At 46.0% G+C, this 14,744-nt stretch overlaps 1 protein-coding gene across 1 annotated transcript in view; it reads right to left on the minus strand.

Annotated features, from left to right (window-relative positions):
* SLC24A3 (solute carrier family 24 member 3) overlaps positions 1–14,744 on the minus strand; it is a 501,442-nt gene that overhangs the window by 58,960 nt on the left and 427,738 nt on the right. Inside the window, exon 7 of the mRNA XM_021700716.2 lies at positions 6,714–6,788. Coding sequence (XP_021556391.2) covers positions 6,714–6,788 — 75 coding nt within the window. The remainder of the gene's footprint in view (positions 1–6,713; positions 6,789–14,744) is intronic.

The raw sequence follows: 14,744 nt of genomic DNA on the forward strand, positions 1-14,744 counted from the left end.
TCAAACCCCAGGATATGCTGCAATTGAGGGACCTGCTGTGTGGCCTTTGGAACGGACTCGCCCTTATCCCAGTTGGGTTTCTGAAAACAAGTCTTGCTTGCGAAAGTAGCTCTTTGGCTTTGCTTGTTGTGTTTGGTGCTGCCCCCCGTGACCACATGCGGATGGTGCTAACTGGTATCTGGGCTCCAGATTTGCTGCACACAGCTGGTCAGGGGACCTGCTCTCTGACCCCAATATGGTTCATCCAAAGCTACCTCTGGCTTCACCCTTAAGCTTTCCACGTGTTCCACAGACAAGCTAAATGTGAACATGCAGGAGCGAATTTGAAAACAACAAACCACTCTTTTCCTTCAGGCCTCAGAGAAATAGTTGGGTACCATGGAAACCAGCTTTCAGCCCTGGTGTCTCCTCTAGAATTCTTCTAAGAGAGACGGGCTTACCTCAGGCAGGTGAATCCCTGGATGACCAAGCATCCCAAGGAACTGTTAAGGAAGTGGCCTGCTCAAGACGGAAGAGCAGGGAAAACACGGGCCAGGGGTCGCCCAGGTGTGCGGGCGGCAGACAGCAGGGCTGGCTTCTGAGCAGGGAGGCAGGTGGCTGTCCCCACATTGTGTGTCAGTCCATGGAGTGGCTTACTCTACGCTGTAACCATGGAGCAGAAGCGGGTGCATTGAAGAACCTACAATTTCCATAGCTTGTGTTATAATCACTGGCACCATTAGAATTTTAAGCAGCGAAAGTAATAGGAGACAATCAACACCACCATTCTCTTTCAAGACACTAAAATCCTGAAAAATCGTCCCTCCCTAGCTGGAAATGGAAACTGCACTTCCCCCGACTTCACACTCAACAGCATGGAGGCTCCCTCAGGAGATGGGCCCAAATGGGAGTTCTGACTTCCTCAGCTCTGGGGACTGGGGGTGCATATGGCGTTCCTTCTGAGGAGAGGAATCCAATGGAATGCACTGGAAAGCTGCTGTTAAGCACCAATATGGTTTACACTTGAAAGTTAAACACGAGTTTCGACCTCAGGATCTCTAGCCAGCCCACGACAGTGGTGGGGGCTGCAGGAGGGTAGGAGATAAGGACTACCTCAAGGCAGGGCTTGAGCAGAGCTGGTCACCTCACATAAATATGAAGAGGCAGGTTATGGGATGAAGGAAAGCAGATAAGGGGATGGATTTAGGATACAGGGGAGGATAGTTGCCAAACCCAAAGGGCTATATTTGCTGAGCAGTGCGAAACCAAACACAGGCATATAACTGAAACTTCCAAGTCATTTTCCTTGTGAGAGAGAAGAGGGTCCTCTGTGCATCCCACAGTCTGCCTGTCCCACGTCCCTGCTCCAGGACCAAGAGCAAGGAAGGCCCAGCTTCCTGGTACACCCCAGCAGCCTTTAGAGCACGCTCTTCTTCCTCTGAGTGGCAGGGATAAGGACACAGGCGACCCTTTGTATGACCACAGCTGACTTGTTTAAGGAACTTAAAAAATTCTCACATTCATTCCCTCTGAGAATCTTCTAGCTACCGTGGTTAGTTCTCGCTTTCCCAGAAGGAGAGCTGAGATATAACAAGGGGTACCATGAATGTTGCTGAATCAGAGAGAAGAGGCTAACTCCCTGCAAGGAAGGGGTCCAAGAAGGGAGGGTGGTGAGCCAGGGGGGCAGGGCCCTGGATGGAGGCCAGTGTGGAGGCGGGGATGGGGGGTGGGGAAGGACAGTCATCAACTACTGTGAGATAGATGTCTTTTCTATCATGGATAGGGTGACATAAGATTCTGGATCATTTACGATCAGCGGTCTTAAGGAAAGAGGAATCAGGAGGGGGAAGGCAGAAGCTATTCCCTTCAGTCTAAACATGTGAAGTAAGTGCAGCAGGCATGCCTCTCAACTGGTGGTCTGCACAGCAGGTGAGGGTAAATCAGAATGATTTCAAAGATGAAGAGGCAGATTTTACTGGAGGGGAAATCCGAATTCTTTGCCAGGGCCGGGGGTGGGGGAGGGTGGAGATGTACCATTTTAGACACCTGCTCTGGTAAACCTGAGCTATTGCAGCTCCCTGACCCTGGGCAAATCCCTGAATTTCTGGGGCCTCAGTTCTGCCATCTATAAAATGGGACTCATGTAATTAGCTAGCTTGCAGAGTCGTGAGTATTGAACTGGAAATTCTTCATGGACAGACCCAGCATCGTACCCAGGCCTGTGGTAAGTATCGAGTGTATGCTGGTTAAAACTCGGGGATGCCTGTGAGAATGTGCATGTATTTTCTCCGGATGGATCTACTCTCTACAACTGTGCTATCTGGTATGGTGTGCACTAGCCACACGTGGTTACATAAATTTCAATTAAATTAAAATTCAGTTCCTTGGTTTCATTCCCTGTATTTCAAGAGCTCAATAGCCACATGTGCCCAGTGGCTACACCACTGGATGATGCCGCCCAGGCCACCTCTGGCAGCTGGGCCAGCTAAGTTGTCTCTCTCTCTGTCCCCGCAAAATCACTTCAAGAGGGGGGACTGCGATCAGCCCCCTGGAGGAAGACAGGGAAGCGTTACCTCGGAGGGGCCTCGCAGCTGTGCCCATGCTCAGGGGGCCCAGAGGGCCCCCAGCTGGTGCCAGTGGCCCACCTGCCCCCTCTCTGGGTAGGCAGCACTCCTGACTCTGGATCTGTGAGCCAGTTCAGCAATCCGAACCTGTCTCCGAGGCCTATCCACTCCCCCAGGAGGTTTCCCTTCTCTTACTGCTCACAATCCCCCATCTCAAAGCAGAGATGGAGAGTAAAAATAAAGTATTCCTTTTTAGGGCAGCTGTTAGATGGAGGATGTAATGAATCATTTGCATTTATGTAAATTACATGATTATGTAAATTACAGTAACATTTCAATAAAAGAGCTGCCTGGCCTGCTGGAATTTGGAGAAAGGGTAGGGCTAGGCAGAGCTGCCTGTGGTGGTGGACATTGGTCGGGGGTGGGTCACTCGAATGGGAGAGAAGCAGCAAGAGGGTCTGTAAGGATGTGCAGACTATCTGCTGGGTAGATGCACACAAGGACATGCTGCAAAGAACCCAGAATGCTTTCAGGACCTAAAAGGTGACACTTGTCTTGCAGAGAGAGACTCCAGTCATGGGGTGAGTCTGCTGGGCCTCGTCCAGCTTCCCCAGGGCCTGAGGCTTCGCTGTACAGGATGTCGCCAGGGCTAAAGGGGGGATGCCTGATGGGGCAGGAAGGGCAGAGAGACACACACTGCATGTTTTTGATATCATAACTGCTTTCGACAGTAACACGTTCCTAATTTCTTCTGCTTTCTCCCTGAAAGACAACACCAAACCCACCAGAAAATAGCACAGAGCCAAGGTAGGTAAAACCCAAATGCCCAAGGGAACGAGCCTCTCGTCTCTAAGTTACCAGTCTTAAGCTCTGTTGTTTTCCGTGTGTGTTTGCCCTCTGGTCTTCTCCAGCTCAGACCTGCTTCAGACCCAGGTAATCGCGACTGTCCGCACTCTCCTGGCCCAGCAGTATGAGCATCCCTCCCATAGCTCTCTCCCCTGTTCTCTGGGTCCCCCGGCCCCATGGTTCATCCTTGGGGTTCCTCTTCATGGGGTTGAAGGGGCTGTAGGTGCTCTCACAGGGTTGTACAAAGAAACGACATCTGGTCCCACTTAGGTGATTCTCATGCACCCACTTAGTCCAGATTTGCCCTCTAGGTGAACAAGCTCTTTACTGCATCACCTCCGGAAACTGGGAATTCTGTCTCCTAAACATTTCAGAACCATAAAAAGGGCAACAGTGTAAAAAACAACAACAACAAAAAAAAACAACCGCTCCCCAAACCAAACCCTAATAGTTAAAATAAATTGTACAGATGGTTGGTAATTCTTTGTGGATAGGAGGAAGGTGTTTAAATACAGGAATTTTAAGTGCCCACTGCAGGGTCCTATTAGAGAAGCCTATTCTATAAAGAAGGCCAGAAGAAAAGTGATTTTCTTAACATTTGGGGAAAATGCAGAAAGAGGAGAATAGAACACCCTGACAAAAACAAGTAGCAGCCTGGGGACGTTGAGATCTGGGGACGTTGAGAAATGCACTTCGCTAAATGTTGTGCTTCTGTGTGGAACACTGTTCTACTCCTCACCCCGGTTTTAGGTATCATGTGAAAATGACCCTGAGAATGAACAGCAGTCAGCAATCCAGACAAACAAGCTGCCATGATGCCTTGTGTTGGAGAATCTCAACATTTCCTCTGGAAGCGATCATCATCACACAGCAGGTGACTATCCCAAGGAAATGGTGCCCAACTGTATTTGCAGTTGAGTTTCTGGAAGTGAGTGTGGTGCATTGGAATCCCCTGAGGGGCAGGGCAGATCTGGCTCAAGTGGAACTTCGTGTGTCCTACCCCAGAACTTACTGGATTAAGATCTCTGGGTTGCACTTTTTAGATAAGCATGCTTGGTGTTTCCAGGGTGTACAGAAGTTGGCGGAATATGGGTAAAAATAAGAAGAACCAAGACCAAACCCTGAGGACTCAAGCTTTATCTCTGCCATTACTTCCTAACAGTGGAGAAATGTAATTTTTCTCAAAATCAGAAAACTCTAGCCTTCACAGCTAGGCTGTAAATACACAGTCCAAATCTGCAGGTAACAGCAGAGTCACTGGCTTTTGCATCTTGTTGCCCATCTGAGGGAAATACAGAGCTGCGGCAGCCTGGGTGTCTGGCTGGCTCAGCTCTGTGATTCACGGGCCACACGTGGGGCAGAGGACAGCTTTGCTTAAGACCCCACTTGGGTGAGCATCACCTGCAGCCCAAAGAAGCAAAACTCTTTACTTCCTCACACATCATTAGCAACAATTACATTTTTTTTTTTAAATCCTGGGCATATTCAGATAAATCCGACCCAAGACAAGTTATTTCACACAGAGTCCAAGAGGCATCTGTGCTGAAAACAGAGAAAGAAGCCAGTGTGGGCAATTCACTGTTGGGAGTGGACATGCTGAGTCCATGCTCCGGGGAGATCTTTGCCTTCCGCCTCATCACCTCTTCTTTCTGGGAATGGTCATCTCATTCCAGAATTCAGTAAAACAGAGAGTTGCATCCATTTATGCCATCCCCAAGCCATGCCTTTTGAAACAGTAACTTCCAAAGCCATCCTAAATTACCCCAAAGGCAGGAGAGCAGAGGGTGCATGTGATCAACGTGGGCTCCCACGTCACAGGACAAAGCTTGCTGCAACAAGTGTTTGAGAATTCTGTGTGAACAGAAGAGTCTTCTAGATTTGGGGTGATCATACCTTACCCATTACCATTACCTACAGGTAGTAACTGAGAATGAGAACATAGAATCCAGGCGTGTTCTTAAGTCTACCAACCGGAAGTTCAACAGAGGAGGCATATCTTCAGTTCCAACATGGTGGATCTGTATGCTCTGCTGCTTGGGCAGGTCTTGACCCTTCTGATTATCAATGGCCCCTGGAATGAGGGGACTGTGGTTGTATACCCAAGATCTTCACTGTCAGGAACTGCTGTTGGCTGAAATATCTACAGGTTCCTTGTAGAAAGTCTTGTATTAAACATCACTTTCAACTTATTTGTATAGATATTGACAAATAACCTACAGGCAAGTACTTGGTAAATAGGGGAGTAAACACTTCAGTGGATCTATTCCTGTTTTGTAGGTAAGAAAACTATGACTTGAGGAGACTGATGTTTCCAAGGTCATTAGAGCTAGCCAGAAGGGAGGGGGCCACGATTAGGAGTCAGATGTCCTAACTCCCATTTCAGTGTCTTTCCTATTCACCACCCTTCTTCTGGATGACTCGGCTTGCCAAGCTGAGGGGTTTGGAATCGTTCCCACAGGTGACATGGAGCCACAAGCATGTTCTTTGTAGAGCTACCACTTGGACAACTCTGAGGACTCACCTCGGGGTAGAAGGGGGGGGGTGGGTGGCAGCAATGCTTCTCGTTGTCATACTGACACGCAACAGACTGTGTCAGTTCAGGCCAAAGACAAAAAACCTCAACTAAAATGGGCTACAAAGGGACACACTGGAGAGATTTTTACAAGATGAAAATCTACAATGAAGCCAAATTAGGAAGGTGGAATTGGGGGAAAGGTCAACTTAATATCATCCGCAGGTTGGGTGGCTAGGAGAGAAATGGGAGTTGAAATACAGAAAGAGGGTCCAGTCTTGGGGAAGTCACACTAAACTGAGTTTGGGATAGGAAGATGTCCAGTAGAGAGGGGCTTCTCTGTGACTGGAGCTCAGGGGGATGCCATTGCCAAGAATACAGTGTGGATGTGTCCACCACAAAGGTGGTAATGGCCATGGGCACTGTCCTGGGAGAGCATGTGGAGAGGGGGAAGTAAGGTCCAAACCTGGGGACACTGATGCTGAAGAGAGTTCCAGAGGAGCCCGTGAGAAAGTGAGAGGGAATAGTCAGGGAGTCACAGGAAAATAGCAGAGGACTCTCATGGAACCAGATAACCAGAGTCAACCTTCCTGTTCTGAGCACCAAACTATCACTCCGGGGTTCTGGGTGATCAAAGCAGCCGGAAGAAAGAGAAGCCACCTCCGTGCCTAGACATCCATTCGCTCATTTGTCACCAGAGACCTTGAACTTGCTCCATGCAGAGGAGCTGCACATAATCCCGAGGGGTGAGAAGGAGGAGTTAAGAGTCAAATGGCAAGGGGACTCAAGTGAGGGGTGTGTCACACACTTACCACAATGAGCGCCACCACAGACAGCGTGTAGTAGATTGAATCCCTCAGCAGGCACCAGGAGGAAAGAGCCACAACCTGAAGGAAAAGGGCAAAAGACAGTAAGAAACAGGATATTTGATGGTGCGAAGGAGAAAGCATGGCTCATGGTGGCTCTGGCCAGTGATAAGCCGAGAACACAACTTAGTATTTCTGTCTCCTGTGCTAGTCCCAGTCAATCAGCCTGCCGATATGAATTTACTGAAGGTCTTTGGGCATATTAGTCTGGATCTTCTGAGAAAGGCAGATTCCAAGATGGGATTAAACCTGCAACAGTTTTGTGAGGGGAAGACACTCATGAGAGGAAATGGGGAGGGAGCCAGGGGGGAAGGTAGGAGTGCCACCCAACCACGCCTTGGGTCTGACCCCTGTGAAGGGGGGATAGAAGTTTGGGTGGACGTGTCCCAGGCTGTTGGGCAGCATGAGGAAGGCTCAGCAAAGTGGAATCAAAGACCTGTGTCTCCCAGGAACCCACCAGCCTTAGCATCCCTCATGCCAAGGGGATGGAGGAGTGACGTACCCTGTGTCCTTGTCAAGGCTTTCATGTCTGCTGCAGCTCAGGCTCATGGAATGAGCCCCAGGGCTGGGCAGCCGCTGCCCTTCACAAGGGGCTGGGACAAGCCCAGTCTGCCGCCCTCTTCTCTCCCCTCTATTACATGTCTGTCCTTGTCGGCAACTGACTCTTTGTTTCGTCAGAATTTTTAAAACATTGATTTGCATATTTATCTGGAGAAAATGTTATTCTTAGCAGTTGGGCAATGTCCCTTTAAGGATATGATGGCTCTGCTGTGATGAGGCTAGGAGGCACGCGGCCGGAGGCTACGACAGCCCTGGCCTGCTGTGTCCAGACTTCCTGCAGGAGAAGGAGGCCCCTGGGTGAGACAAAGGAGGGCAACGAGCAGGGCTGGGCCATGGGGAGGAGAGGCAGCTGGCAAGTGGGGAGCTGCAGACGCCAGGTTAAGATCCCTGTTCTGGAGGAAAAGTCATTTCTCCTTGGTAAGTCCTCCCAAATCTCCTTTTGAGGGATACCTGCTATTTTTTCTTTGCTTTGTGGAGTGGGTCCATTTTGGCAGACTCTCAAAAAGAAGGGTGGAAGAGTCTGCAGAATGGGGTTGGAAGTGCTTCCTGGCTGTCACCCAGAACTCCCTCCTGCCTCCCAAGACAAGTGTCAACCACCCCTCGGCCACAGGACCTGTCTAGTTGCCTTTGCCCTTGGCCTCATAAGTGAAGAAGGACACAGCAAATGTCAGCTGTCGGCTGGGCCAATGACAGCCACATGCTGCACCAAAGACAATAAGAAAAAGGGATTCGGGGACAAGACAACATTTGGAGCCGTTTTCTCCCTGATGACTGTATCTGTCTATAAAGAAAAGATCAGGCAAAGTCAAACCAGAAAAGGCTTTCTGGATTCAAATAACATGAAAGGTAGGACTTAAATAGAACCATAAATGAGTAATGAGGTCTCCTATGAACACATTCTTCCACTTATTATAGGGACACTTAGGTATTTTTCTGTTGCTGATTTTGCCTTATTAGGTCTTGTATTTGCAGATCTAAGTTATGGATGATGGGGTTGTCAAGAAGAGAGCTCATGCCACAGAAATCACTTTAGAACGAATGTAAAGTATTCTTTGCCCTCTTACCATGCTCTCTCCTTGTACTGTATGCTCTTAGAATCCGTGGTCATCTATGGAATAGCTTACATTGGACTGGAACTGTCCATTTTCCAGCAGGTCATAAAAGGTTGTGAATATTTATTCAGTGTCTGATGATTAGGAAAATGGACTTAAAACATGTGGCAAACATCAATTCTGAATTTCCTTAAAAAAATCACTTGGGCTTTTGGTTAAAGATAACAGACTGGAAACATACCATGACCTTTGCTCTTTCTTGTTATACCAGAACAAGATAATAGTAAAGGGTTTTTTTTTTTTTTAATTTTTTGTTATGTTAATCACCATACCTTACTTTTTTTTTTACAAGGCATAAACCCCCAAGGAAAAGAGAGTGTATGAGCTGATCAAAGATCTTATTTATTTGTCAGAGAGGGAGAGAGAGTGTGTATGCATGAGCGAGCACAAGCAGGGGGAGTGGCAGGCAGAGGGAGAAGTCTGAGCAAGGAGCCCGACATGGGACTTGATCCCAGGACACTAAGATCATGATCTGAGCCGAAGGCAGACGCATAACCAGCTGAACCACTCAGGCATCCCAGATGCTGGAAAGCAGAAGAACGATGGTCCACTCAGCTGGCAGTGGGCAAAGCTCTAGAAGTAGGGGTGAAGGAGGGTCTGAAGATAGGATCACTGAAAGAGTATTTGAAAATGTAATCCACGGGATGCCTGGGTGGCTCAGTCGGTTAAGCGTCTGCCTTCGGCTCAGGTCATGATCCCAGGGTCCTGGGATCGAGTCCTGCATCGGGCTCCCTGCTCCGCGGGGAGTCTGCTTCTCCCTCTGCCTCTGTCTCTGTCTCTCATGAATAAATAAATAAAATCTTTAAAAAAAAAATGTAATCCACAAATTATCTCCCTCACTTCAAGCAGACCAGTGACTGTACCTCCCTCACCTTAACAGAAACAGGAAACCTGGCACTTGTAGACAGAATTTTCAGAAAACAGGAGAGAGAAAATAATTGAATAAATAATTTTTAAAAAATTCCCAGAAGTTAAGGATGTGCATTTTCTGAGTAAAACAGCCTCCTGAGTGTTCAGTACAATGGACCAAAAAAAAAAAATACACTGAAGCATATCATTATGAATTTTCAGAATACTGGCACAGAGAAAAAGGTCTTAGAAACCACCAGAGAGAGAAATGGGATTACATACAAAGGATCAAAACCAGAATGACATTTCACTTCTGAACAAAAGCACTGGAAACTAGAAGACAATGGAGTGATGCCTTCAAAATTAGAGAGGAAAATGATTTCAGCCTGAAATTCTGTGCCCAACCAAACTATTCACTAAGAGTGAGAGAAGAATAAAAATAAAAGTGTAACTGTCTCAAAACCTTTACTTCCTATGTATCATTTCTCAAAAAGCTACTGGAGGACATGCCCACCAATCCTGATGCTGGACACCTGAAACTAACGTAATGTCGTGCGTCAACTATATGTCATTTAAAAAACACAACTGTGTCAAAAGAATGGGAAATGGTGCTGGTGGACCGGAAGAGAGCTGTCTTTCATAATAAGCTTTTTAGAACTGGTTGCCTCTTTAAGCTCTGTACATATTAAAAATTAATTAAAGTATAATTAAATTAAAAAATAAGAAAGTATAATACAAATTATCCACTTAGATTTACTGCTACAAGAAATATACCTCGCATTAAGCCTACATGCCAACTCTGGATGAGTAGTGATTATTTTATCCTCCAGAATAGCTTTCAATCGCTGGACCATCATCAAATTTAGCTTTAGATTCAGAGCCCACACTTGAGCAAAACCAACTTTTTTCAATAGAAGCAATGAACTGGAAGACAAGTAAGAAGGAGTCAAACCAGAGAATAATTACTTTCCACACTCTAGAAGGAATTAAAGCACCACTGAGGAGCCTGACCATGACCTCCTGTCTATCTCTACCTTACGCTTCTGTGACCGCCACTCATCACAACAGCAAATATTTACCTGACACTTTCTGCAAATCCGGAGATCAGGAAGGGTTATCTCGTTCAATCCTATAGTGACCTAGTAAGGTGGGCACTGTCATCCTTGCTGACCAGCAATCTGGTGGGAAGGGTTGGGATCTGAACCAGGAGGAAACCAGGGTCTCAGGCCCCTGTCTCCTCACACCATGGCACAATGCCTCACTGCAGGCAGGGATGAAAAGCAGACACCCATTTGTGATTGCCTCCCATAGAGATCATCTTTTCTCTATGACTTTGGAGATGGTAGCCAAAGGAGGGAAAAATTGCAGGTGAGAGACAAAAAAAGCAGTGACCACAGCTCAATTTAAAATATATACTGCTTTAAAGAGATTCAGGCCAAGTAATCCAAGCAGAAAGGAGTTACCATAAGGACCACAGATACGGATATGGTATGGATGTATTCCAGGAGGGAGAGAGTCTGAGAAATAAATTGGAAACTACTCTAGCTAGTTTAGTTAAAGCAAACAAACAAATCTCAATACAGCTCATTGTTTGGTGATTGAATGTTTCACTTTTCCACAAATTGGGGTGCATGGGGTCTAAGTGGTTCCCTTTGCTTCTCGGTGAAGGGTGTTTTATCTCTAGATGGAAGCCAGCAACCATCGGACTCTGATCCTGAACACATTTATTAGCACCTCTTCATCAAAATGGGAGCCTCTTTGTCATCTGTTGGCAGGTCTCACCCAACTCGGCGGGGGGGTACTTATGGGAGGACAGTACCTCCTTAGCACTTTGCAAAGTGGCTGCAAGGAAGACCGAGAAGTCACTCTGGCGAAGAGACCAGAACAGGGCTCCTGGGAGGAAACCAACAGTGAGTAGTTCTGCCCTTGACCTCATTAATCAATAATGCAGATGGTGCAGATTACAGAAGGCCATTGCTGGCAAACTCCCCCCATAAATTAAAGGCAGACGCTCTATTTCCCGCCTAGCTCTAGGAATCCCTCCCAACTGAAATTTCATCTTGATATTTCTTGATCATCTTTTCTATTTCTGGAGTGCATTTCACACTTTTTCTATTAAATATGCAGCTTTAGTTTCCTTTTTATGATTTTATTTGGTTTCAGAGTGTCATAATGCCAAAAGAAAAAACACAAAAACCACCCTTCTAAAACAGAGGAAAACACATTCTCCTTTATTCAAATGTTGACTGATAATCTTCTGGAATTCTGGCTCCTTCTAGGAGGTTAAAAGTAATTGTTTATGATAAAATGGTATGTTTTCTGTATATTCCTGGATATATACTGCAAATCTATATACAGCTATTTATATATATGATAATATACACACATAGCATATACACAAATATATAGTGTAAATATATATAATGTAATACATATGATGATTTTTCTCGATGAACAGCAGAATCTGACATTGCAGACACATTTTAAAAAGGCACAAATACCCTCGACTTGTAAGCGCTTTGCCTTTTTGAAAAACTATTGAAGCAGTCAGAACAGCATAATAGTTACATGACATAAAACATACAACTAACGTCTCAGAAATACTGTTATTTCACACAGATTTCACGGAAAAGGGATTTGAAAAATCATAACATGAGTTTTGTTCCAAGCTTTTGAGCTGACACAATTTCTACAGCCAATTCTTATCTCAGGAAAGGCAACCACACGATGTGGAGCAACAATGGGGCTCTGGGGCATTCCCCACCCAGTCTGAGCACACCCAGTGGTGCCAAGAACTGGCGAGGGCCTGACCTGAGTCTTCCTCCCATGGGGAAGGCTTGGCGCTGCTATCTGTGCATTATTCAAGTACACTTTTTAAATCCTTCGATCCCGGGAAAAAAACCCTTTTATATAAAAGGCTCCTGCATTCTGGTTTATTGTCAGAAATGGACCGTAACAATCAGGCCATGTAAAAAGACCATGCTTCTGCAAAATACAGTGAACCTTTGCTTATTAATCTTCACAAACATTTATATGTTTAACTTTTTTTTTCCTAAGAAATCTCATTTTGAGATGTATGTGGGGAAAGCAAATGACAAGTAAACAAGCTGCTATTGGAGATATATTTAAGTAAAAATGAGGCCGCACCAGGACAGTGCAGACAGACGGTAATCTCTTGAACGCTCGTTCTTCATTGATTGTACTGAACAATAACCACGGATGCTCATCATGACCTGGAGCACCCAGGACTCTGGAGTGCCTTCTCAATTATCCAAAACATTACCTGCAGTTGTTTTCACGTTAAATACAAGTTATTGCCTGGTAGGCCTTCAAAATGTGGTAGCCCTGACTGTGCTCACACATAGCAGAACTCACAAGGAGTCAGCTAGCTCTGCCTTGGGGAAGAAAATCCCGGACTTGTGGCCATAGGACTGTGGCCTGCTGTGCTACTGGAGCCCTCTGCCCATGCTAGGACGGGGTGTAGAGTCTGCACTCACCACTGCATCTGGGAGCACTAAGTACCAGCACCAGGTACTAGTCAGTTGAATAAATGCAGGGTACTGAGGGTAATTTCATGTCACTGGATGTGTGAGCTTGGCTCCACCCAGAAATAGAGCCAGAGGCAAGGATTTCAGTGCACCAAGGTTATTTGGGAGGTGGTTCTAGGAAACAGTGCTGGGGTCTGGGGGAAGTGAGGCAGGTGATAGAAGGAAGACAAGAAGCAAGTTACAGTAGATGCAACTGGGGTACAATCCTGATTCCTGGTGGGGAGTTCTGGGAGACCAGGAAGAATGCACCTCTCCCGTTGTCTCACCCAAGGGGAGAGGGAGCTGGGGTATTTATCCACCTGCTCCCATCAGTCACTGGTTGAGGGCTGTACCCAGGACTGCTAATCCTTGGCACTCCCTGTCCAGGGGCAGTGACCAAGGAGAGCCTGCAGAAAGAGAAATGCAGGTATTGGTAGTTGGAAGTCAGGCTGGTGGGAACTGAAATGGCAAGGGCAAGGGATCATGGGCAGAGCACCAGCAGTGTCTCCTGTACCCCAAAACATTAATTTATACACAATAATCCAATAATCAGAGTAAGCATTCTCTCTCACACATGCACACACACACACGGTTGTGTTTTTTTTTAATATTTTATTTACTTATTTGAGAGAGAGAGAGAGTGAGAGAACACTAGTGGGAGGATGGTCAGAGGCAAGGGAGAAGCAGACTCTGGGCTGATTGCAGAGCCTGACATGGGGTCCAATTTCAGGACCCCGAGATCATGACCTGAACTGAAGTTAGATGCTCAACCGAATGAACCATCCAGGCACCCCATACATACACAGTTTTGTAAGCTTAAAAATACAGCCCAATCCCATTTACATAAGGTTTGAAAGCAGAGCATACTAACTTAAGCCATTTTTTTTTTAGTTTATTTATTTATTTTTAAGTAATCTCTACTCACCACCCTAGAGATCAAGAGTGGCACACTCTACTGACTGAGCCAGCCAGACACCCCAAACTTATGCTGTTTTAAGTCTGGAATGGTGTTCCCCTTGGGCCAGGGATAGAGCCTGAAAGGGCATGAGGTGCTCCTGCAGGCCAGGACTGTTCTCTTTCTTGATCAGGGGATCAGGGTACTGGTTACTGCGTGTGCTTGGGTATGAAAAGTCAATGAGCGGTAGGGATGATATGTGCACTTTCCTGAATGCATGTGGTCCTCCAATAAAAATGCTACCTGATCAAAAGAAAAATGCAACTGCTGTGCTGGTTGTCAATATTACATACTAGTTTTAGTAGTAACTACTCCATCACACTGGGAGTTGGCTAATGAGTAAAGTTGCCAGATAAGATACAGGACACCCAGTTAAATATGGATTTCAGGTAACAATAAGTAATTTTTAAAAATGTGAGTATGACCTCAAATATCACCTGGGAAATATAGTAAAAATATATTTGTTGCTTACCTGAAATTGAAATTTAACTGGGTGCCCTCTATTTTTATTTGCTAAATCTCATAGCCCTCCTTACAAAATTTTGGGTGTTGGTTAAGACAACAATTTTGGGGCGCCTGGGTGGCTCAGATGGTTAAGCGTCTGCCTTCGGCTCAGGTCATGATCCCAGGGTCCTGGGATGGAGTCCCGCATCGGGCTTCCTGCTCCTTGGGAGCCTGCTTCTCCCTCTGCCTCTCTCTCTCTGTCTCTCATGAATAAATAAATAAAATCTTCAAAAAAAAAAAAAAAGACAACAATTTTGCCTTTCTTTAAGTACAAAACTGGAGGTTTAGTGATTTTGAAATATTCTTAAGGCAAAGGGAAAGCTGAATTTTTTCTATCTTGTCTATTTATCTCATGCTGGATATTGATTGCTCTTTTGTTCTGGTTGTTTGGCCTGCTCAGCATATCTTTTCCCCTCTGTTTCTTGTTAATTGCAGTCATTGCCAAGATATACATTACAATATTGTGTGT

This window comes from Neomonachus schauinslandi, chromosome 10 (genome assembly GCF_002201575.2).
Source record: "Neomonachus schauinslandi chromosome 10, ASM220157v2, whole genome shotgun sequence".
Taxonomy (NCBI): domain Eukaryota; kingdom Metazoa; phylum Chordata; class Mammalia; order Carnivora; family Phocidae; genus Neomonachus; species Neomonachus schauinslandi.